Source organism: Triplophysa dalaica, chromosome 2 (genome assembly GCF_015846415.1).
Source record: "Triplophysa dalaica isolate WHDGS20190420 chromosome 2, ASM1584641v1, whole genome shotgun sequence".
Taxonomy (NCBI): domain Eukaryota; kingdom Metazoa; phylum Chordata; class Actinopteri; order Cypriniformes; family Nemacheilidae; genus Triplophysa; species Triplophysa dalaica.
This window is the reverse complement of record NC_079543.1, coordinates 20,277,319-20,302,556: the sequence shown is the minus strand read 5'-3', so window position 1 is coordinate 20,302,556 and position 25,238 is coordinate 20,277,319. Positions and strand designations below refer to the sequence as shown.

The 25,238-nt window shown below is 36.8% G+C and overlaps 1 protein-coding gene across 1 annotated transcript in view; it reads left to right on the top strand.

Moving 5' to 3' along the window:
- The first annotated feature begins 657 nt into the window (after positions 1-657).
- ptprdb (protein tyrosine phosphatase receptor type Db) overlaps positions 658-25,238 on the top strand; it is a 51,702-nt gene continuing 27,121 nt past the window's right edge. The window contains exons 1-9 of the mRNA XM_056766588.1: positions 658-918; positions 12,593-12,736; positions 14,385-14,530; positions 14,697-14,838; positions 16,547-16,732; positions 20,578-20,688; positions 21,888-22,157; positions 24,380-24,961; positions 25,084-25,226. Of these exons, the coding sequence (XP_056622566.1) occupies positions 12,649-12,736; positions 14,385-14,530; positions 14,697-14,838; positions 16,547-16,732; positions 20,578-20,688; positions 21,888-22,157; positions 24,380-24,961; positions 25,084-25,226 (1,668 nt within the window). The 5' untranslated portion in view covers positions 658-918; positions 12,593-12,648. The remainder of the gene's footprint in view (positions 919-12,592; positions 12,737-14,384; positions 14,531-14,696; positions 14,839-16,546; positions 16,733-20,577; positions 20,689-21,887; positions 22,158-24,379; positions 24,962-25,083; positions 25,227-25,238) is intronic.

Here is a 25,238-nt window from a genome sequence, read left to right as displayed (position 1 = left end):
GCGACCATGTGTGGACTGGAAGACGCGACTATAAATGCACACAACGCTGGACACGTAATTCTGAAAAAAACGAGGCACACTGTCGAGGGCTGAATTTGCTTCAGTCCGCCCCTGAGCAGGACTATCTTTTTGGCCAACCAATAAGGACTCAGTTTGTTTGAAAACGATTCAAAATGTATGTCATAAATTAAGCTCCTGACCCAGAAATTAACTTTATATTGTATTTACATTATACTTCATTTGAATAGGCTATCATATGTTTAGTGTTTATTTTATACTATTTGAACTATTTCACATGACTAACATCATAGATATTATAGGCCTAGATGCTATAATTACTACGATTAAAACAATATAGGCAACGTATATATCCTATTGTAGGCCTATGACAAGGCTATCGGTTGTTGCTCCCTGAAACTCTTTGGATAAAAGCGTCTGCTAAATGACTAAATGTAAATGTACTATATAACACATGGAACACCTGAGGTTCTGCCAACTTCGACTGGCCTAGCTGAGGGCGTTTACCTTAAAGTCCGTCGATGTGCAAATGCAACTCCAAATTATTTATTTGCCCTGAAACGGAGACTTATTCCGGGGCACTTGACGTCACACCGCCACTGCCGCCGCGCTGTCCTGCCTCGTCTCGAGCCCCTCTGCTGTATGCACGCGCGCGAGCTCTCCTGTATCGTCGCGCGCTCGGCTGCACACACACAGCATCATCTGAGCATCCCTCTGTCTGCACCGGGGGGAAAGAGAGAGACCTGCGAGTGCTTTTCCTGCTGCTGTGCTTTTTATAGTTCTGCCCAGCGCCGGTGAACATCAAAGGAAGAGCCTCTGGATTATATATTGTGGGTGAATTCGCAGACGGTACCGATGAGACGCGAATGAAAACCTGAACCCGACAACGATGTTAATCAGGTAGGAGAAGAGTCAAACCTATTCGCTACCCGGTTGTTATGGAGGAAACGGCAAAATAATTTTGGTGTTATTTTCAGTCATCCGCTGGAGATGCAGTTGCATGTGGATCGATGGGCAATTTTTTTTTAAATCTTAGCCAGGCTGTTGGGAAGACACTCTATGCATGCACATTCCCACGTTTGTTTGCTGGAATACGAAAATAATAATGCTCATTTTTGTGATTTTAATATTGCATCCAGGTTCTATTATTCCTATTGTAAACCCTAATGCATTTCTAAATATGTGAAAGAGCTCTTTGCTATAATTTGGACAATTGCATTGGTCGTTTAGTCATGGTTTCCCCACAACAATTTTGCCATTTTAGATAATTTAGCCTACTGATGGTCGGGGAACACAGCGCTCAGGGGCATTACGCTGAGCTTAAAGTATTACTGTTTATGACAGAATGTTCTCCACGGATCATTAAAAGCAAATTCTTAATGGACCAATAAACTGAATGACTCTACATCTGAACAAAGTTCAGAGGGGAAAGGGATTATGTGAAGACTTTTGCTATACCTCTTAATGCTAGAGGCAGAATTGGAGAAGAGGATATCATGATGTTAGGATATTAGGGTTTACATGTACAGTATATGAGAACCAATTCGGAAGGAGTAAAGAGCGAGTCTGGATGTTGGTCTGAGGTGTAGATGCTCGACCTATTTCACCCGTAGCCGAAGCAGACGTCTGAGTGAGAATATGACAGATGGACAGAAAGAGAATTTGAAGTTTTGAATTATTTATTTCCAAGACTTGAAAATCGCTCGCAGCACACCTGCAGACTTGCACATCTTAAAACAAGGCTTTCTCAAATTCACCGGCATATGATTTATATGAATAATGTAGACATCAGGGAGGCACAATCTCTGGGCTTAGAGATGTGCGCCTATGATCCCATTTATAGGTGTGGGTCCTAAGTGCTTCTGCTGGTGAAAGTTGTGCTTATGACATGGGGCTGAAAGCTAGCAGTAATATCTCTTCCTGAAATTGGAGAAGAGTTTAATAGCACTGATGTGTGCTCAGTGCTTAAGACTTGATCTGCTCAAGCGTCCTGTATGTGCGGTCGTGATCACATGATTCAAAGAAATTTGAAAAAAGCATTTTATTATTCATCTTTATAAGAACTTTTGCACTGTAACACGGGCACTGTAAAATAAAGTGTAACCAACTTTTGCTCTAAATCTATTGCAGGCTATAGCACTGTACTGTTCTTGCATTAGTGCGTCAACATTCATTTCTCATTCAGAATTCATCCAAATCATTATTACAAAGCGAACAAAAATGCTTGATTCTGAATGGTCAGTCACAGCATTTTTGTGTTATGACAAACATAATCGACCGCTGTTTCAGGGAGCTGGTTTCCATCGCATCTGTGCCATTGTCTCATATCAATCTGCGGTGTCTTTCTTCTCAAGTGATAAAATAATTTCAATTCAAATCAATATTTTATTTATTCATTTGGTAAGGAGCTGTGTTATAAGTGCTATAATGTAGTCAGATGGGCAGGGGGAACAATTAAGGGTTTTACTTTGTGTTAATGGATGTATCTTTTTAAGCACTATGAACAGTCACTTTTACTTCTGTGTTAATAAAAAAATGTAATCTTTTCCAAGAATAGAAAATAAAAAAGCGAGTATCTATCTATAATGTACTGGACACCATATGTCAATCCGTTCTCACCCCCAAGGCATCAAATATTGATGCTTTAGGAAGAAAATGTATAGAATTACAAGCATCGGCCAGCAAAATGATCAGGATAATAATGATGAAACTTCACAGTCGCTGTGTTGGGTACTGCTTGTCTAATAGTTCATGACATTGTGAGACTCATGCATATGCAGACTTAATGTGCCAGCTTAATTTTATGGGCTGAGTCATGAAAGCTTACCATCAAAGAGTGGTGATCAAGCACACCTTGTAGGGATGTCAAATTTATGAGGAGATCATTCCTGTGATTGGTTTTTTTACAGTTTTGGATAGGCAAAGTAAAGATAGAACATGAATTGAAGAGGAGGGGGAAAGAGGTTGTGTCATGAACCAGAATTTAACTTGCGTGATGGCTCAATGGTGCAAGATACAAGCATTACAGTGGTTCTTTTTGTGATAAGCTTGTTTTTATTTTATTTCCTAGTGTGAGTTTGTTAAAGGGATTCCAAACCTGCATGAGTTTGTTTCTATCTTTCTATCATTTTTGAGAAATGGTTCTGTTTGGTATGTCCATATAATATCCAACGTTGTTTGGTTACCAATGTTCTTAACAAATATATAATTTTGTGTTGACGAAACAACACGAGGTTGGGTAAATGTGGATTTTTATACAGTACTTCAATTCTTAGCTGAAAATGCCTAACTGTTTACTTGATAAATGGTGTTTAAAAACACATATTTTTTATTTGTATTTTTACCATAGCCAAATGCATTTGGATTGATGTATTTTTTTCACATTTTTGCCAGTCTTAAGTTCACCTTACAAATATATTGACTGTAGGCTGATATATATTAACTGATGTGTAAAATTCCCGGGAGAGATGTTGTAGTTAAAACACCAAGAACTGCACACTGTGTCACTTTCAAGTGCAAGTTTGACAGGAATACGTGAATTATTCATTTCTGTGAATCAGTTCTTTTGAACTTGCTTCAATGAATCAGTTCATTCAAAACATTGTTTAAATCCTCAAAATAGTCATATGAGCTACCTGTGTGTCATTGTACATAATTTAATAGTTTAAGATATGTCATGGCTGTCCTTCTGAAACCTCATATGTCCAAATCCGCTGTTTTTCATGAAATGGAAAAAAGACTGTAATTTGAAATGATAAGTCCTGTGTTTTGAAAGTTGACAAGCACTGTATAAATACTTTTTATTGGTCCAATATTTGCAAAATCCAGTGACAAACATAAAGGTTGGCTAATAATAATAATGATTTAAAATAAATAAAAATCACGAAATATAAAAGATTTCAGAAGGAATACAGTTTCTATATTCACATGAAAGTTATATAACTTATGATAGGCTCTTTGATATTATTACAGCAATTTCCGACCGGAATTAGATTTCTAACAAGGACAATGTAACGATTTTGCAGCGTTTTTTTTTTAATAAATTTGTACTATCATGTGAACTTTACAAAACTGTACGATTATTAAAAAACCAAGAAATGAATCTCTATCCCAACCCTATGGCTAAACCTGCCGCGGAGGTGAAAACAGATTGTACAAAAAATAAAATAACTAAAAACTGCAATAAGATTGTCTGTAATAGCATGTGAGAAATGCACTGATATTAAATCCTGTAGTTTTACCAGGAAATGTCCAAATAGGTAAACAATTTTGTTTAGAACAGATGCTTGGATGAGTAATGACATGCTCTAATAGGATCCACTGCCCACACAGTGAATGTTTGCCTCTGTTTAGCTGTGGTTAAATGAAGATGGCAAGTTTTCATCACACACGCGTGCATCACTGTGCTTCTAAAATACAGAGACTTTGTTGTGACCGATATGTGGGTATTACAGTATAATTTAAATAATCCTCAGTGGCACAGTCCGTCCCTGGTGATCAGGCACTTTAAAAAGGGGTGTTAGAGTGATCACGGTTTGTTTTTGACTGGACACTGCATATTTGTAGAATAGAGCCTATTAAATATGAACTGGAATCACTGTCTAATAATAAATAATTTAAGTCTATTCCGTTCGTTTATTTTTCTTCATTTTTTGTATTATTCTAATCTTTTTTAATCACAGAACATTTCAAATAAAACTATTTGACTGTGACTTTTTGTTCTGACAGATGGTGTTTCATACAAATTACTCAAAACATATTGTTTTCAAAACAATTCTAGGCTTAGAGGGATTCAGCCCATGATCTTGATGTTAGCTGATGTGGCTCAGAGGAATATTTCTTGCCTTAAGTGCGAGAGGTCGCAATATCGAATCAGATTTTTTTCAGTAGACACATTAAAATCTGTTTTGCAGTAGATGTATCAGCAATGAATGGTGGCATACTGAGTTGCATTTTATTTTGTGATTTTCCCAGAATGACAATAGTTCGATTGTGCAACCAAAATGGAACTCATGTCTGGGACAGTTATTTGAGATTTAGCGCACCATGCGTAACATTTCCACCCTGTGAAGCTTCTGACCAGGCCCACCACTGACAAGAGAGAAGAAAAATATGTTATTGTTATTTTTAGCTTGGGGGGGAGCAGCTGCTGTTTTTTGCAAACATAAAAAGATATCACAGATTTAGGGTAGAACAATGCATGGTCTTCACAAGTCCTTGAGGTGTCCAAGTGAAGTCTAAAGGCACACTCCACTTTTTGTGGAAATATGCTCATTTTCAAATGAGTTTCGATATTTTTCCTATTTAAAAGTGAACTCTTATGTAGTTATATTGTGTACTAAAACAGGCGTAAAATTAAAATTTGCACTTTTCTTGGCCAATTTGATTTGGAACTATACTCCTATTACGGCATAATAATCAAGGAAGTTTGGTGCCATAACATGGCCGCAGCAGGCGCACTGTTATCACGCAGCTTCTGAAATTAGTCCCAAGCTAGGTAACTTGTATATGTTGACTGAAGTAAGCCTATTTCCACATGCGCTAAACTAATGATTTCAATCTATGCTAAGCTATGCTAAAAGTGCTATCGCCAGACCCGGAGATCGGCAGAATACAGTCCTAAACGGTAAAACTCAATTTATTAACTCTTGCGTAGCTGGACAATGACCATATTTCCTAAAAAAGTGGAGTGTTCCTTTAAAGGGCTGATTTAATGCTGTTTCATGCATTCTGACTTCTTTAAAAACAAGTTGGACTTATGATGTAGTATTTCTCTGCTTGATACACTCCCCCAGCACTCCAACTTGTTTCGGAAAGTTTTGATAAGTTTGGATAGCTGTTTCGTTACAGGGGTCCTATTCCTTTCATTGGGGAACTCTCCCAAAAAGCTTGGCAAGGCGGAAAAAATATCCCGCCAACCAACGAGTGATAGTAAGACCTGCCTACCATCAAGATTGGCTGCACTGCGTCAAGATTGGCTGCAGCTTGTTACACTTGCGATAGTAAGAAAAGTCAGTAGTTTGTTTATTCACAGCATTTCAGTGATGGATATCGGATGTGGATATAATGCTTAATTTGGAGATATTTTGAAACTGATACATGGCGCAGTCCCAGTGCTAAAAGATGCCAGCCATGAACCACATGCGCCGGTAAGTCAAACCAGGTCATATGTCTGTGTTTTGTTGGTAATCGGCTCTTAACGTTATGTGCATAATGTAAAAAACACGAAGGGATTAATGCATTGATGACGAATGGTATTGTTTGCTCGTGCTCTATTTCTATCCCTGCCTGCCTCCAGCAGCTCATTTTTTTCCGGACATAATCTTACAACTGTGTCTCTCTTTTATTAATGTAAATATATTTATAATATACAAGATGTATAGGTACTATACTACTGTATAGGTACTCAAGATTAATTTTTGATTGGCAGAAACTGAGTGTGTAATCTTTAAATTTTTAGGGTCAAGTGTGAACAGATCTCCATTTAAAATTCCAAGTTCGTTCTTAGCAATATGTCTCTATTTGCTTCAGGTTAGTTTTTTAAGCCCTGTCAAAATAAAGTTTTGAAACTAATGGTTGTTTAGGGTTTACCTTTTACATTCAGTCAATCTATCCGAGTACCACAAGATTTATAAAAAAAAATCCTTTGTATAGTAGTTTTTTGCTAGATTGACCAGAAATGATGAGATGAGAGATAGGGGCAGAGGTTTTGGGAAAGGACCTCCAGACGTGATTCGAACTATGGACGCGCAACATGTCATTGCAAAGTCCACAGGACCACTGGTGGATAACCTAATTAAATAATAAACAAAATTATTAATTTGATCTATTAACTATTTCAAACGTTGTGCTTTATATTGCTGTTTTTTCAGTCTAGATGATGATGCTACTGTAAAGAAATCTACTTTTGTCAATACTTTAAATGAGTCATTTGAAAATCTGTCTTTGTTCAATAATTTGTCTAAAGTCTCTGATTTGGAGACAGAGGTCAAGTCTTAAATCGAATGTTTAGAAAGAGTCGCAAGTCATTTGTTTTGCGACTTAAATGCTTCTCTGCCATGAGGTGTCAATGACGGCAGGCACATTTTAATGCGAACTTTCTTAAATATTGTGTTGTTTAAGTGCATGAAAAATGATCTGTGAGCTACGCATACTTACTGGCTGACGCTCTTGGGTGCTTTATTAAGCTTCAAAGTGAGCCATAATGTACTGCCATTGTATTAAATTTACCCAACCGGATATTCATCAAATTATCTGTTTATGTTCCAAAGAAGGAAGGAAGTAAGGCATGTGGGTTTGAAATGACATGCGGATGAGTAAATGATAAATGAATTCTCATTTTGGATGAATTATTCTTATTAGAAACCATATTGTTTGTGATAATTGTAAGTATTGCGGTTTTTAAGTTGTGTTGTTTAAACAAATAAACATTTATTTATTTATTTATTTACTCATAGCTCTTATTGCAAAGAAGTACAACATTTCATGCTTTTAAACTTTGGAGAGCTATTCACTTGGAATGCATTGAGGATGAATTACGTCATGCAGTATGGAGAAGCTTTGGGTCAGTTTTGGCCATGGTGAGGCAGATGTCTGTACCTGTTAACTGTCACCAACACTCATGTCAAAGTTGCTCTAATTGGAGTTCTGCGTTGTCAAGGCGATATGCGCCTGCCAGCTAGATTGTCCCACATCTACATGCCATTTTGTCCTCATCTGTCAGAGACTTGTACAGAGACCTAATAAGGGAGTTTGTAGAGTTTGTTACACACTAACATGTTCTTGTGTTGAGTTATGGTGGCCATATGGCCAAAGAATTGCTTTTCAATGCTAGTATGGATGAATTCTCATGGGAAAGGGATTTTTATTAATAGAAACAAGTATTTTTTGCTCTTAGTTATCTGGGTCTGTAGGCTTAGCTAAGGTATGCTCGGCACAAAGTGCCCAGTATTGATCTTGGTTCTCTTTTAGTGATTATGTACAGTGATTGTTGTTCATAGCAATTTGTAAGTGAATGCACACATAGGGGAGAAACTTCCCATTTGTTTCACTTTTGGTCCCAAAATATGAAAAGGCGTTACATTTTTTATGCAGTCACCCAATGTGGTTTTATGATCAGTGTAAATTCAGGGAGTTTCCAAGACATCAATGGATGTGAATGGGATGATTGATAAAATATCGGAATATTGAAAATCATAAAACCCTGTAAAATTTTAATTTTACATTTTCATGCTGTCAATCTTTTAATAAGACAACTAAAATAGTTTAACTAAATGACATTTACGCTGCAAAATGGTTAAAATACTGCACCGCATTCCTAGTACAGCTGTTTATTGCATCGCAGGTCCATTTATAGTAAATAAGTTATCCTAAAAACTGCTGCTTGTGCATGTGGACTATTGAGCACACATTGATTTAGTAGTTTAAATGATTAAGCATTCAGCAAAATAAGAGTCTTGGTTTGATAGTGAAAGTTGCTTGAACTTGTGAATGTAATACAAGGGACATGTTTAAATTTAAAGACCTATCTCCATAATTTGACTGCATTTGTAGATATTAAAGGAATTGTTTGCATAAAAATAGAATTCAGAAGTGAACATTTTCAAGAATACCTTGACTGATGTTTTGCTTTTCATATAATGATGACAGTGAATGGGGACTGGAGCTGTCTTACATTTACATTTATGCATTTGGCAGACGCTTTTATCCCAAGCGACTTACATTAAGAGATCGAAACCATGACCTTGGTATTGCTAGTGCCATGCTCTAACCACTGAGCCACAGGAAAGCTGAGAAAAGCATCATAAAATTTCAGCTAAAAATGCACATTTAGATGTTGCATTAGCTTGACATTATCAGTTACATCAAACATCATTCTCACATGTCTTGACCAAACGTCATTGTGGTCAAACCTAATGCCAATATCTGATTTTGATAGCGAAAGTTGCTTGTATTGCACTTACCACGGTAACTATAATAAGAGATATGTTTAAAATCAAACACATATCTTCATAATTTTACTGCATTTGTAGATAATAAAGGAATACTGTTCCAAAAACTTGCGCACACAAGGGAAATGTGTCAAAAATATCCTGTCTGCTGTTTTTAATATAATGATAGTGAATGGGGACGGAGCTGTTATGCTTTGAAATGGCAGAAAAGCATCATAAAGCTTCATCTAAAAATGCACATTTAGATGTTGCATTAGCTTGACATTATCAGTTACATCAAACATCATTCTCACATGTCTTGACCAAACGTCATTGTGGTCAAACCTAATGCCAATATCTGATTTTGATATTGAAAGTTGCTTGTAAGGGACATGTAAAAAATTAAACATATCTCCATAATTTCACTGCATTTGTAGATATCAAAGGAATAGTTTGCATATAACTGGAAGACACAAGGGAAATTTATCAAGAATATATGTACTACCGGAGGTGTCATGCCCCAAAATGGCAGAAAAGCATCATAAGGTTTCATCTAAAATAGCACATTTAGATGTTGCATTAGGTTGACATCCGTTACATCAAACATCAACCATTCTCACATATCATGACAAAACATCTTCGTAGGCAAACCTAATGCCAATATCTGATTTTAAAGCTACACGAGAAGGGATTAATGACTTACATTTCAGCATATTTGTCACACACAATTATCAGATGGCTTTAGATGACTTATGCCAGTCATCTGAACTTTAATCGTTTGTTCTTTTAAGTATCTCCATTTGTGTTCCCAGATTTTATGATGTGTATGGTTGAAATCTCTTATAATAACTCAATACCACGAAACTGCAGGGTAATTGTTTCAGTGCATGTTAACGTGATCCTGCTTTAGTAACAAATGTCAATTATTTGACTCGTTGCATTTTTGAATTATTAATTAAGATGCAAATATGTTTAGTCAGCGACTGCTTCTCTTTTTTGCTATAATGCACACACACATATATATTTATATACACTGACTTCTTTCTCTCAATGTTTTCTATCTTTCTCTCTCTCTCTTATATGCACACAGACATACAGTAGCCATAAAGCTTCAGTATTGACTCTTGGCACAAGTGGAGTTGAGGCAGGAAATATCAGGTTATCATAATGATCTCGGCTCTTTCCAGATTAGCCAGGGTACCTTATGGCTCTGACACAGGGGAGAGGAAAATAATCCACACACACCGAGTATGTGCGTACACAGGCACATATAGACATTTCATGTGTATTCAGATCAGGGATGGACAAATACAATACATATTTTAAAAACTGACTTAGTTGCATTTATCGACCTATAGATCTTGTATGAATAGGTTTTGAGGTCACCTGTCCCCTTTCCCCAAATTGAGTCCAACTGACCTTGATGTTTCTTGTGGGTATAGCTTTTTTGTCATAAAAGCTGCTTGTTGGAGTGCTGTTTTGCAATGGAACAGAACACGCTGTCTCAAAATGTGCTTTTAAAAGTTGGACAATTTAAAGGTAGACTTCTTCAATGTGATGCTGATAGCAGGAAGATGTCAGTCTAAATGTGTTCGGAATTATAGAGGCACATAACTTTTTACCAAGAAAACTAACTGTCTAGGTAAGCACAAAGAATAATTTTCTTTCGACGCTCAAATTAAAAGGATAGTTCACCCAAAAATTTAAATTCTGCCATCATTTACTCACCATCTTATTATTTCAATACTGTTTGGATTTCTTACTTTTGCAGAACACAAAATGAGATATTGTGATAACTGTTGGTTACGAAACAATAGCGGTACCCATTCACTTCTTTTGTATGGACACAAGTCAATGGGTACCACAGTTGTTCGTTTACCAACATTCTTTAAAATATATAAATCACACAGGTTGGAAAAAACAAGAGGGTGAGAAAATAAAGACAGCATATTGATTTTTAAACTATACCTTTAAGCACTGCCACAAAAACTTTCAAAAGCAAAACAAAGAAGATCCGATTTTATTATAAAATAGTCACAAATCAACTAGTCAGCTGCTGGAAAACTATTGTGACCTATACCTTATACAGACTGGAAAAAGTTTACTTGTGACGCATCTTTGGTGGATGAATGGAGCAGGTTAGTCTCTGTTTGTTTATGTCTTACACGCATGTACTTTTTTCTGATGATAATGTGTATTAGGGATTGTGTTAAGCTGCTGTGGAGTGTTTTTCAAATGAGGCAGATGGCGAGTATAAGTCCAAGGGCTTGAAGGGCTTCACTTTTACATTAGTGAAGAGATCAGACTGACCCAATTCCCCCACAACAGAATCAGACACAAGGAACCACACACTTTTTAGGGTTTGCATGTGTCACCGCTCCAGTTCTCTGTCCCCCGTTTCCTGCATCATCATGATTCCCTACAGGAAGTGACACGTGTGGTCTTTCCTCTCTTAGCTTGGCAACAGCAAAGGAAGTCTTCGAGTGCTGTAGAGGAATTAAATATGGATAGGAAACGGAGGAGGCGGCACGGATGAGGGGGTCCGCAACCACTCTCGGTCTCCTCATGATGTGATGCGATGTGACAAGCGTGGTGCTCGTGGGGGCAGAGTTACCATAGCGATTCCCAACACGCCCCCCATCTGCAGCAATGCACAGCATCCATATTTAATGGGACTTTTACTTAGTCCAGTTCAACTTTTTTCCTCGACTCTTTCTCACCGTCATATTTTCAGAAATGATTATACATTTATGTGCCGGATTTTGTAATTATTGAGGTTAGTTTTTTGTTAGTCCTTTAGCGGCAGCCATGTATTCTCATTTACATTTATGCATTTGGCAGAATAATTATTTATCCAGAGCGACTTACATTGAATACTATACTTTAGTTTCTAAGTATGTGCATTACATGGGATTGAACCCATGATCTTGGCGTTGCTAGCACTATGCTCTAACAACTGAGCCACAGAATCAATTATTATGGACTCAAGAGTGGGAACCTAAGTTTGGTATCTTTGGAGTTACATTTCGTGAAATGAGGAGAGCTTTGATTACTTTTAGTTTTTGATTCTCAAACTTTTTCTTTATGTTTTTCCCTATCCAAAAATGTTTCCAGGTAACTCAGACCTGTGCTTAGATCGATCAGTGGCAATTCGTTCAATTATTAAAGTTGGAAAAACATTAGCACAAATATAAAGACTAATTTAACGCTGGCTGTCTTGGCTTGGTATTAAATCCCAAAAATGTTTAATGCTGTTTTTCGGAATATAGCATAATGGGTACAAGGGCTCTCAAGCTCTAAAAAGCAAAAACAAACACAAAATATTTCATGAATATTCAAATGCAAAAGAGCTCCTTTTGTGTCACCATAAAAAATAAAGCGATATTCATATGGAACATAAAGAGGGGGAGTAATTAATGAATATTTTGGGGTGAACCTTTACTGCAAGTGCTCTTGTTTCTGAAATCTCAGTTGAAGTGAAGGCCCTATGTTAAATGATATGTTCAGGAATTGATTGACCACATGGTAATTTGTTATGCGATCCTTAGCGAGTCTTACACGCTGAGTACTAATTGAATAACGTGATCGATTCGTGTCATGTGCTGCCGTACCGACACGTGTTTGCTTGTTTGTATGTATTTCAGGTTATGAGTGCACTTACAGCTTGGTGATCCGCATACACAGACAAGCCAATGAGAGGATGGCCAGAGGTCACATGATCTACGGAAGCACCTATCAGTCGCTGCTATTGGTTTTACTGGGCGTGCTCCAGCTGGCGCATACACAGAGTGAGTGACACAAACATTTAACATCCTCAAAATGCACAAGATTTTAAAATAGCGAATATTGATTTTGTATTTTTTTTTATATATAATCAGTAAAAGCTGCAAGTGTAAACTTAATTAATAAAGCTAAAATACAAGAAAAACACCCTTTTTTTGCAAATGTTAGTACAATACCAACAAAAACAGAATGGATTTATAAAGTAATTGCTTTGAGTCTTGCTGAGCAGTTCATTTCTAATCTGTCAAGGCAGATTGTATAATTCTGGAAGTAGATCTGGTTTTATTCAGTCCTTTGTGATATATAAGAAATGCCCTTGGGATGCAATTTGCCGTTTCATGTAGTAGTAATGGTGCCTTTATAGTACATGATTGCACACTCTTGTTATGTCAAACCTGTATGACATTTTCTTCTGCAGACAACAAAAGAAGATATTTTGAAAAATGTTGGTAACTAAACAATAGTGGTATCCATTGAATTGCATTGGTTTTGTGTCTATAGAATAGAAGTGAATGGGTACCGCCATTATTCGGTTAGCAGTATTCTTCAGAATATCTTCTTTTGTGTTCTGCAGATGAAAGAAAGTCATACAGTTTTGAAATGACAAGAAGGTGCGTAATTTTCATTTTGGGGTGGAGAGTAAATGAGGACATAATTTTCATCTTTGTGTGAACAATCTCATTGTATTTTGTGTAATTTACTCCTATAAATATTAAATATCATTTTACAAGCCAACTGGGGCTTCATAGAACACTGTGCATAAAAAATTACATAATTTAATAAATAGATTTTCTTGTTCAGATGACCATTAAAAAACATCGAAGAAAATAATCTGTCCAGCATTCTCCTATTCACGTTTCGAAAAAAAAAATACATTTGTTTTAAATTATTTGTTATTAGAAGCGTATTTTATTTATTTATTTTAAACGTGACTTTTGTTTTTCTCTGTGATCTTTTGAGAACATTTGAAATTGTGTTTTATAATAAGATATTTTATAATAAGAGCGAATAGTCTGATTTTGTTTAAATGTCATCTTCGCCTGTGGCGACGTGCAGATTGAAGCGTTCTGAATTAAACTATGTAAAGTGAAGATAAAGAGATTTCATTACACTTCATCTGGGGTCATGGCACAGACATACAGTACAATTCGCCCACACTCACTTTGTTATTCTGAAGTGTCCTGAGCCTAACCTTTGGTAAGTTACACACGCTATTCGTTTAAACAGTTGGTCTTTGTGTTTCAGAGATTAATGAATGGGAGAGTGACATCATCTTTAGACCAAGTGGATTTGCAATGGTTTCATTCTGCGTCATGCACAATGCTTATCTGCACTTATCCTTATCTGCAAGGGTTAATTTAATCTGTCTTTTGTATTAACCCTAATGCACTTTTAATGCGGCATACAAAAGTCGCAGCCACAGACAAAGGGCTTTATATTTTATTTACGAAGTCTAAGTCAGGTTATTTGTTTGACGGCATGTTATTCGTTTAATTGATGTTTTCCTTGTCATTGATGTGACCGTCACCAAGGGTTAGACTTTCCTTCTTACAGTTACTGCAATTCTTCTTCAAGCTTCAATCTTGCCGGCGAAGCATGAACAAAAATCAGTTATCGTGAAAGTAGATTCAAAATTTCCATCTCTCTCCACAGCTCCCCCTCGCTTCACCCGGACCCCAACTGATCAAATAGGTGTTCAGGGGGGCGTGGCCTCCTTCGTCTGTCAGGCCACGGGAGATCCACACCCCAAAATCACTTGGAGCCGAAAAGGCAAAAAAGTCACCAACCAGAGATTTGAGGTACAGACACACATTACAGACAGCAACAATTCCAAGTTGTAACACTCCCAGTGTGAGAATCTCCTACTATAGAGTCACACATTTGGCCTGGCTAAATAGCTTTGGTACATATGGTCTATAAATTCACAAGTTATTTAAGGAATTTCTAATGCATCTCTGTCTGTAGGTGATAGACTTTGAGGATGGATCAGGCTCTGTGTTGAGGGTGCAGCCGCTGCGGACTCCCCGCGACGAAGCTTTATACGAATGTGTGGCATCTAATGAAGCAGGAGAGATCAGCGCCTCGACACGCCTCTCTGTTCTCCGCGGTGGGTACAAATCCAGCTGAGAGCTTCTTCCAAACTTTGATTTAGTTCGTAGTTCTGTGGTACATTTTTCTCATACTTGCTTGATATTTTCCATTCGTGGTTCTTACTGTTATTTCTAGAGATGTACTGACGCAGAATTTCTGGTTGATATTAGCAGAGATGGAAACTCGAGTCCGCGACTTGGACTCGAGTCGCACTTAAGTCGCAAAAACAGAGTCTGAACGGCTGACTTGAGATTTGACTTGGACTCGTGATTTATGAGACTCGTAAATAATGCAATGAAATTCATTACCCTACTTAATTTGGCCTGGATTACAGCAGAATGGTTCATAATAGCACATCATTATTAAATTGAATTGAACCGGTAAATGTGACGCATCGAATGCGCGCGTACCTGAGCCCCAGTTAACTTCCGGTTTGTGTGTGGCTAGTATCTAATAATAACTATTAATATTAATATTTTATTTAATATATCTTCATATTAATTTATATCATTATTTCACTGTATAGTTATTATATTAAATAAAAGATTTGTTGAATTTTGTTGCTTGGTTATTTTGTTTTTTGGTTATTAAAATAAACAATTTGTTGAATGGGTCCTGTAGTCCGGTTGCATTTAAACAAACCGTATGGTACACTGACAACTTGGTATCGGAGTCTAATTAATATTGGAGAGACAAGTTTAGCTAAGTAACGGAAATTCTTCCCGGTTTCTTTTGATTTTTATCAAAAATAATCTACAGGCACTCTATTGTTTGTGAATGTGTACCTTCAGCAGGGGTCAAAAAAGAGCCTATCTGCAGTAAAGTTTGTTTATGTTGTTAAGATAAAACCGGCTATATCGGATGTATATGCTGTTTGGTTATAATATAACTATTTATTTTATATTTAATTTAAATTAAAATAATATTAATTCATATGAATGTTTATTGTATATTAATTGTTATTGAAAATGGCTGTATATTTCATTATTGATTCTTTATATAAATAAAATCTTAATTTAGTTTGGGCCACATCATGTTTGATAATGTTGTTGCCTCTAATGTCTTTATAGAGTTAGAGATAGAGATATACTTTATTATCCTTGTTATAGGAAATCCTATTCCTCTTACATTCCTATTCCTGTCCTTGACTCAAAGCTGCATTTCGACACAAAACAAAATATACAACACACAATAAACAAAATCATTAAAACGCCATGACAATTTGTTACACCTTGATGTTTAAAATATTACTAGATACAGATACGAATTATTTCTTGTACCGATTACCTCTACAGAGTGGAACTCTATAGCGCTTGCCTGATGGCAATATTTGATACATTGCACCCTTAAAGACAAGTGACTCATAATAGATTGAAGTGATACATATTTTCTTACACCCATAATTTTCACATTAATTTTAACAAGATGTACAGGCTGTGATTTTTATAGTACCTGAAGATTTCCATACCAAATTTGCATACGATAATTTACCAGACTTCCTAAAACTGCTTGATAAAATAACAACTTAATCCCCTGCCTTAGTCCTACCAATAATACATTATAAATTGGTTCTTGTATGAAGGAAGTATTAATAGATAGTGTTTTGTATTTGGTGGGGTGCAGTATGCATATTATTTTGTGTAAACTGTGCACTAGTCCAGTTTTACCCAGTAGGAAGAGGGGTGCGTCAGTCTAATGTTTGTGTTTGTATTTGTTTATTTCAGAGGACCAGCTTCCCTCTGGTTTCCCGTCTATAGATATGGGTCCGCAGCTGAAGGTGGTGGAGCGTTCTCGTACGGCTACCATGCTGTGCGCTGCCAGCGGAACGCCTGACCCGGAGATCACCTGGTTTAAAGATTTCCTCCCCATAGATACACACATTCATGGTCGGATTAAACAGCTGCGCTCAGGTTTGTATTCTCTGACGGATTTCAAACATCTCTGTGCTCTTATTTTCTCTCATTAGCTAAAAGGTGCACTCTGTTATTATATACAGAAAAGGAAATCTTCGTAGAATTATGTCGACTAGAATCTGATTTACAGCGTAGATGTGTAGTGAGACAGAACAAAAACTTCATACATCCACAGCAGCTGGTGGCTGTATTAACTCTAAGACCACTTACAAAAATAAGAACCAATGAAATATGTAAAATACCACCGAGTGCACCTTTAAAAAATATCTAGTAGTGTAATATCCTTCAAACACACAGTCTCAAACACACTGTTTTTGCTGTGCAAGAAGCTTAAGTGTGTAAATAAATGTGCTGTTTCTCTTTCTGTGTGTTTTAATCTACAGAGTCTTTTGGTAAGTGTGTTACTATGAGGCACAACACACACAAATACACACGTTTAAGCACAAACACAAGCCCTAAAAAGCGCATGACATATTTCCCCTAACCGTATATTCACCTTATCTCTACACATACAAACACAGTGTTAACACATTGTAGTCACATATGTACTGTAGATAGCTCTCCTTACCCGAGCGCTGCCCCTTTAACGTGTGGTTTCAAGCCTCTCGCTTCCACTCTCAATTACGTTTCTCGTCCCCTCTTTCACCGACTCACTCTTCTTTCACTTCTTCAAACACTCACTGCCCTCGGCATTGGATTTCCTGCATCACTACCCCCTCTCACTCTTTAAAAAACTCTCTCTCTCTTTTTATTGTTTTTACTATCTTTCTTTCTCTTATGCCTAGATAGGTTTGAATGTCCTAATGCTAAGTGTTACAGTGGCTTTTCACCTAAATCCGCAGCCTTTTTGGCCTTCCTCTCTTTTTGGACAAGAGTCTGCCTGTCTTAAGTCAATGCGTGCTCTTTGAAACACAACTAGATTGAATATTCCAAAGTAAAGTTTTTTTTAAACTAAAGTACACTTTGCGCTTAAGACAGGGAGAGTCTCCCACCTCCCCTGTTTTCGACATCTTGCACTCTCTCTTGTTTCTATTTTGTGCCCCTTGCTCTCTTTCTCTCTTTCACTTTGTCTCTTTCTCACCCCTCGCTGCACTAACTCTTCTCTTTAATCTCCCATCTGCTTTCATTCTCACACATCCAGGGGGTACGCCTATCAGAGGTAAGAGACTAAAGCTACCCTCCACATCTATCTTCACCTTATCTCTCTCTCTTTGTCTCTGTCTCTCTCTCTCTCTCTCTCTCTCTCTCTTTCGCCCCTCTTTCCTCTCTCTTTCCATTTCTCTCTCTCACTCATTGTTTGACTAACCGTGTCATTTACAGTGACTGTTTATCATGCTCTGTTCGGGTTGTGATCGTGATAAAACTATCTCTTCTTTACATGGGTGTTATCTCTATGTTTTTTTCAAAACGAGTTTTTGTTGCTGGAATTGATTGAAATGAGGATTTACTGAAATGACTACAGTAGGGTTAAGCAATAAACGTTTTTCATGCCAATGACAGTCAAGCCAGTACAGACTCATTCACTAACAATTCCGTACATTATTCGCATAATTTGTTTTAGGGTTATTGCTTATGCGTGGTTTACGGTGTTTGTACATTTTTTCGAACATTCAGAATCAATTTTTTAGCACAAATGTTTTTGTTGAATCATTAGTTTGTGAAACACAAATGCAGATTTTTCTCACAAATTTGTGTGTTTAAATGCTTAGTGAATGTCACTTTTTGCATATTTACGTATTTCATGAAAATCAGCCTTTTGATTTTGTTATTTAAAATAACTAACTACTTATACTACTACAACTTTATCAATACAATTTTGCTGAAAATTGCATACAGCAGGTTTTTTTTTATTCAGCAATATTTAGCTGTGGTAAACACTGTCATTTTTGTGAAAAGCTATTTATATGTTTTACAACATATATAAATATACTCTACAGTATGTATAATTGTTGCTTTATTCAATTGCATAATTGTTGTTTTCTGAATATACAGGCGAGATTTTATTCTGTTTATCTGTATTTTCTGGAAGGAGTTTGCATATACTTCCAGTTTCAAATGTAGTATTTGTTTCATAACTGATGATTATTATGGTATTTATCTCTCTACTTCAACTTCATTTTGTATTTACATGCAAGTTTGTCGGTTTGTTAGGTCTGAGGGACAATAAATAAAATGCTGTAGGTTCAATACAATTTTAAGTGACAGTACACACCAAAATGAATGTCCTCATTTATCATCACTCGCCCTTATGTTCATGTTGTTTTAAGCTACAGATATTATTTCCTTCAAAAGTGGAACATAGACATTTTGTTAAGCAGTTGTGACTGTTTTAGTGACTGACAGAATGTAAATGTAACGAAGGCTCATAGACAGGTTTGAGGATCCATACTCATCTTTAAAAGTAGAGAAAACTGTAACAATATAGCAGGCAAAGGTCAGGCAGATAACAATCACAGGTGATAAACAGGCAGTGATCAGGGCAAAGATCCGTAATCCAAATAACAATCCAAGTCCACGAAAATAAATCCAAAACAGATATCAAGACTGCTCAGAAATGTTAGGCAGGGTAAGACAAGACTTCGCAATGAAGCCCAGCAAATGCTGGGATTATAAAGCCATGGCAATGAATTCAAAATGTGTGGAAGTAATCAGCGGTGCAAGGGCTACTGGGAATTGAAGTCCAAGTTAGAATTCCTGAGATAAAGCTCTCTCATGTTGAACGGTAGTCTCTGAGGCAGCTGTGTTCGTACTCGTAGCAGTAAGAAATAAGCGTTTGAAGCCATATGAGTGTGAATTAGTATTAACATATTTTCATTTTGGGTTTACTGTTTCTTTTAAAGTAGAATGCTGTCAATTGCCACAGAAAATAAGTTTGGCAAAACACGAAAGTACTTTTATTGTAGATCTTATGGGACAAAAACATTACTATGGGATGAATGAATGAGCACATTAGACATCAGAATAATGTGACAGGATAGCTTACTTTCCTTTTCTGTGCATATTATAGCCAAATTTTCAACAAATGTGGTGACCATGGCATAGTCACACGCTGTCATATATCCACATTTTTTTTTGAATATTGGATACTCTGCCGTAAGGAATCCCATTGCTGCTAGCACAAAACCAGAAGTTTATCCACATGGTTTAGACAGTTAGCTCACATTTTATATTACAAATAATAAGTGTTTAAACCAAAAATGAATTTTTACACACTAATAGACTTCCATATGTGACCCTGGATCACAAAACCAGTCTTAAGTAGCACTGAAAGTTTTTAGTAAAAGACAAAAATACATTGTATGGGTCAAAAGTATCGATTTTTCTTTTGTGCAAAAATCATTAGGATATTAAGGAAAGATCATGTTCCATGAAGATATTTTGTAAATTTCCTACCTTTAATATGTAAAAACTTTATTTTTGTGTGTGGATGGCCTGCCACAGTGCCTATGATTAACAACTTCAAAGGCAATTTTCTCAATATTTAGATTTTTTTGCACTCTCAGTTTCCTATGTCTTAAACGGTTGTATCTCAGCCAGATATTGTCACATTTTAACACCTCATACATCAAAAGAAATCTTATTCATTAAGCTTTCAGATGATATGAAAATCTCAATTTCGAAAACTTGACACATAAGACTGGTTTTGTTGTTGTCCTAAGGGTGTCAGAATTTTCTGTTGTTATGGACAGGATTTGTGGCGTGAACTTGTATTGAATCTATATAACATTTCGTAAACAACTGAAATGACAGGGCTGTTCACCAATTTTTTTAGTAATAGTGTGCAAGTGTGTGTGCCTGTGCGTTGTAAATGTTTTCTCCTTTATATGTGCGTATGTCTTCAGGTGCTCTTCAGATCGATCAAAGTGAAGAAACAGATCAGGGTAAATACGAGTGTGTCGCCACCAACAGCGAAGGAACACGGTACTCAACACCAGCTAACCTTTACGTCAGAGGTACAGCTTTGAGCGTCTGCCCCCAATTCTTTATAGAATTAGAAATACCTAACTAACAAATTCATGTGAATAGATGAATGTCAAAGTAAATCTGTGTTGCTGAGTGTCTGATTCTTAGATGTTTCTTAAGATGTTTCTCCTTAGATCATCTCCTCTTACCTCTTACACATTTTGTTATTGTTTATTTTGTCCTCGTCGGCTCATTTCTCACTGCTGGAATCCCGCTGTACTCTGTAGAGTTGAGAGATGGTAAGTTCTCTTCCACTAAAACAACGCAATGTGTTTCATAGTTGACTTCTCAGACCCTCACATCTAAATAATCCTTCCTCTCCACTAGTCTGGCTAGCTCTCCAGATCCTAATTCTGCATATGCCATCTGACACTAATCCTCCATATTTCACCTGATCGTGCTATGCTGTATTCCATAACAATATCAAGTGATACTCTAGAGTGCCGTGTGCTCATCTCAACCCTGTGCTCAACTGAAGCAGAATTGCTTGAAACACGACATTGATATAAATGATGTATTAATGCTTTACAGTATAAAATTATAAAAAATCATACATTTATTAAAATTATATAATTTTAAACAAGAACATTACAACAATTCAATTAAGTTATTACAATTTGTGGGGGCACATTTGCTTAATTTTTATCAAAATAATAAGGTTTCATTTGTTAACATTAAAAAATGCATTAAGTAACATAAACTAACAATGAGCAATATAGTTTTACAGCATGTATTAATCCTTGTTGATGTTAGTTACAAAATAATTATTCATGTTAGTTTATGGTGCATATGGTAAGTAATGTTAACAGTTACATTGTCTGAATTGAAAAATGTATCAGTAAATGTTGAAATTTATATTAAGATTAATAAATGCTGTAGAAGTATTATTCATTGTTAGTTCATGTCAGCTAATGCATTTACTCACTGTAAACAAATGTAGCATCGTTTGCATATGCTTATTTTTTATATTAAAGTAGAATATCAAAAGTGTCATTTTATTGACAGGTTTCATGAAATTTGCCCAATAGATTGGTTAAGTGCAACTGTTATAGTGAAGGTACAGTACCATGCTGTCAATATTTATACATGCAGCCAAAAGCATCGTGGACACCTTATATGAGACGCAGTGCTCTCTGTTGCATTAATAATGTCTTAAGCATGAGTTAATAAATGTTTTTCACACCCACAGTGCGTCGGATCCCACCTCGCTTCTCGGTGCCGCCGATGGATTATGAGATCATGCCGGGAGGAAGCGTGAATATCTCCTGTCAGGCTGTGGGCGTTCCCATGCCATATGTCAAATGGATGCTGGGAGCCGAGGATTTGACACCAGAAGATGACATGCCTATTGGGCGGAATGTTTTGGAGCTCACTGATGTACGCCAATCTGCCAACTACTCGTGTGTGGCCATGTCTACTTTAGGAGTTATAGAAACCATTGCCCAGATCACGGTTAAAGGTAGGCTGGAGTGATAATTTTAGACTGTTTGAATGGCCTAAAAATACGGTCATAAGAAAAAAATGTTTCTGCAAATCATAACGATAACAAGGCTCCTAGTACAGTAATGTTAAGTGGACGAATGTTTTTCAGTGAATGAAGTTGATATATTGGAACAACAAGGGTTGCTGATGACTGATATGTATGGCTCTTTTCCATTTCCTAGAGAGTTCTTTGGGTAGCATCCATAAATGAAATGGAATCTCAAGGGATCAATTCAAATAATCTGCATGCAACAGCTCAAATAGTGCATCTCAGTCGCTCACATTAAATTTCACCAGAGTTTGATGTTCACAATGCAATACTCTTAATAAAAATAAAATACATGACATACAGAAATATTGAACTTTTCATTAGATGCATTAGGGCTTGCCTTCAACTAGAAGGATTCTTGGATTTTGGCCAAAATGAGGGATCAAGCATAAAGCTTTAAGATGCTGCCTATTCACAGAACCAGGTACAGGATGGCTAAAAGTGATGTATGGAGGGCATATTTGTACAATATTTACTTTAAATTCAACCAAAGGGTAGATTAAACAACTCAAATATGAAGTATATGGTAGAAAAATGGATAAAACACAACTTGGTAAAGGTATTTATATGACAGAATTATAAAATGTAGTGTTTCAAGGATTTAGATTTTATTAAAATATAAAAACATGCAAAGGAAAACTGACAGGAAATAAATTACAAACTTTACAGACTAAATAAAGGCAACAATGTGACCACTTATAAATATTTTTTAGATTCTTGTTATTTACAAAGCCATTCTTTTGTGTATTTTTTTGTCAAAAAAGAACTTCAAACACGATTACACAAAAATGTACAGCAAGTTGAAATGACTTTACCAAGAATTAATCAAGAATTTTCATTTTCCAAAGGTGGACATGACATTTGTCCACTACTGTAAAAAATACACACAGTATATAAGTATGAAAGCTCACGATTTATACTGTATTTACTCAAAATGCCCATATATCAAAGTACATTTTTCCACATTTGTGGAAAGATCTGCCTGCTGCTAAAAGAAAAGCAGATTCTGTAGCCATCTTTAAGAATCGGCTGAAAACACATCTCTTCTGTCAGCAACTGTGATAAGCTTTGTAAAAACAGTTTTATTTTCTTATGCTTTTTGTTGTCCTTATGTTGTTCCGCTTGCTTCCATTGTTTACCCTTATTTATAAGTTGCTTTGCATAAAAGCATTTGCTAAATGACTAAATGTAAATGTACATTGACTTAAAAGTTCTTCAAACTGTCACCACTGTCAGGTAAAAAATGATAAAAAATATACCCAATTTGGCATTGGGAGGGTAGGCTACCCATTATGGGAAACGAGCTCATATACAGGCGTGGAGACCAGCCAGAGCAGGTACACACAGACACACACATACACAAGTTTACGAATTCTAGCACCAGTATTTTCAGTTTGCTGTTTATCTAGTGTCTAATTTTAGGTTGGGAATACTTACAATATGCTTGTATTTGTTAACATTAGTAAATGCATTTGCTAACATGAACTTACAATGAACAATACTTTTTCAACAATAAATATCGTCTGTTAATGTCAGGTAATGGCAATACAACTATGTTCAGTGTATTAGTAAAGGCTGAAATGAACATGAATCAAGATGAATAAATGCTCTAAAAGTATTGTTTATTGTAGTTCATGTTAACTAATGCATTAACTAATGTTAACAAATACAACCTTATTGTAAAAATATGTATTTTATTTATATATTTTATGTCTGGTTTTGTCATTTTTGTGTCTTTTTATGTTGATTTCATTTCAAACCATTGTCATTCACTCCCACTCTTAAACTAACCACTGATATCTCAAAACACAAACCCACCAGCTTTTCCATCCACCAATCAGAGTTCATGCCCCCTCCCCAGGAATTTACATACATAAGCCCATCCTCCACAAGCCGTAATATGTACCCTTTATGTTCAAAAATGTATACATTTGAAACTAGTATGCCCCACTGAGGTACTAATATGAACTCTAGGTGTAAAGGCCCTAATCAGTAGAATTTTGATAATTTTTTTCGTACAGTGTCGGCCAAGTAGTTGAAATGATCATCTAATGCCAGATATTGTCCAGTTAGTGTTTTACTATTTATTGTCCTCTTATATTGCCGATTGCTATCCTTCATTCACATTTTCATAACTTTTCTTTCTCTAGCCCTTCCCAATCCTCCAGGAGCTCCTGTTGTAATGGAGCGATCTGCCACCAGCATTACACTGATGTGGGACAGCGGGAATCCGCTTCCTGTTTCTTATTACATCATTCAGTATCGCCCCACCTCCTCCACTGACAATTTCAAAGAAATCGACGCCATCGCAACGACTCGATACAGCGTGGGTGGACTCAGCCCCTACTCCCACTACCATTTCCGGGTGGTTGCGGTGAATTCGATTGGCCGTGGCCCTCCGAGTCAAACGGTGGAGGCCCGTACTGCCGAGCAGGCACCGAGTTCCCCTCCACGCCGCGTTAGAGGTCGCATGCTGAGCGGTTCCACAGCGATGGTGCAGTGGGAGGAGCCAGAGGAGGCCAATGGTCAGGTGGTCGGCTATAGGGTTTATTACACATCAGATCCATCGCTATCCGTGAGCCAATGGGACAAGGAAATGGTTCGCGGGGGGAATTTTTTGAACGTTCGGGACCTGACGCCTAACAAAACCTATTATATTCGAGTTCTTGCCTTTACCGCAGTGGGGGATGGACCGCTTTCCAGCGACTTGCATATTATCGCTAAGACAGGAGGTATGCAGCAGAGGTTGTTGTGGGGAATGTTATTTAAATTTCGATGTTTTTGTAACTTTTGTATGTTTTTGTTTTGTTTCATCATTCTCTAAGTGTCGTTTTCTGCCTCCCTTGCTTTCTAGTCCCATCCCAGCCCACTGAACTGAAGGCAGAGGTGAAATCAGAGACCAGCGTTCTTCTGTCATGGATCCCTCCGGCACACAGTGGCACAGATGCCATTATTGGATACGAGCTCATATACAGGCTTGGAGACCAGCCAGAGCAGGTACACACAGAC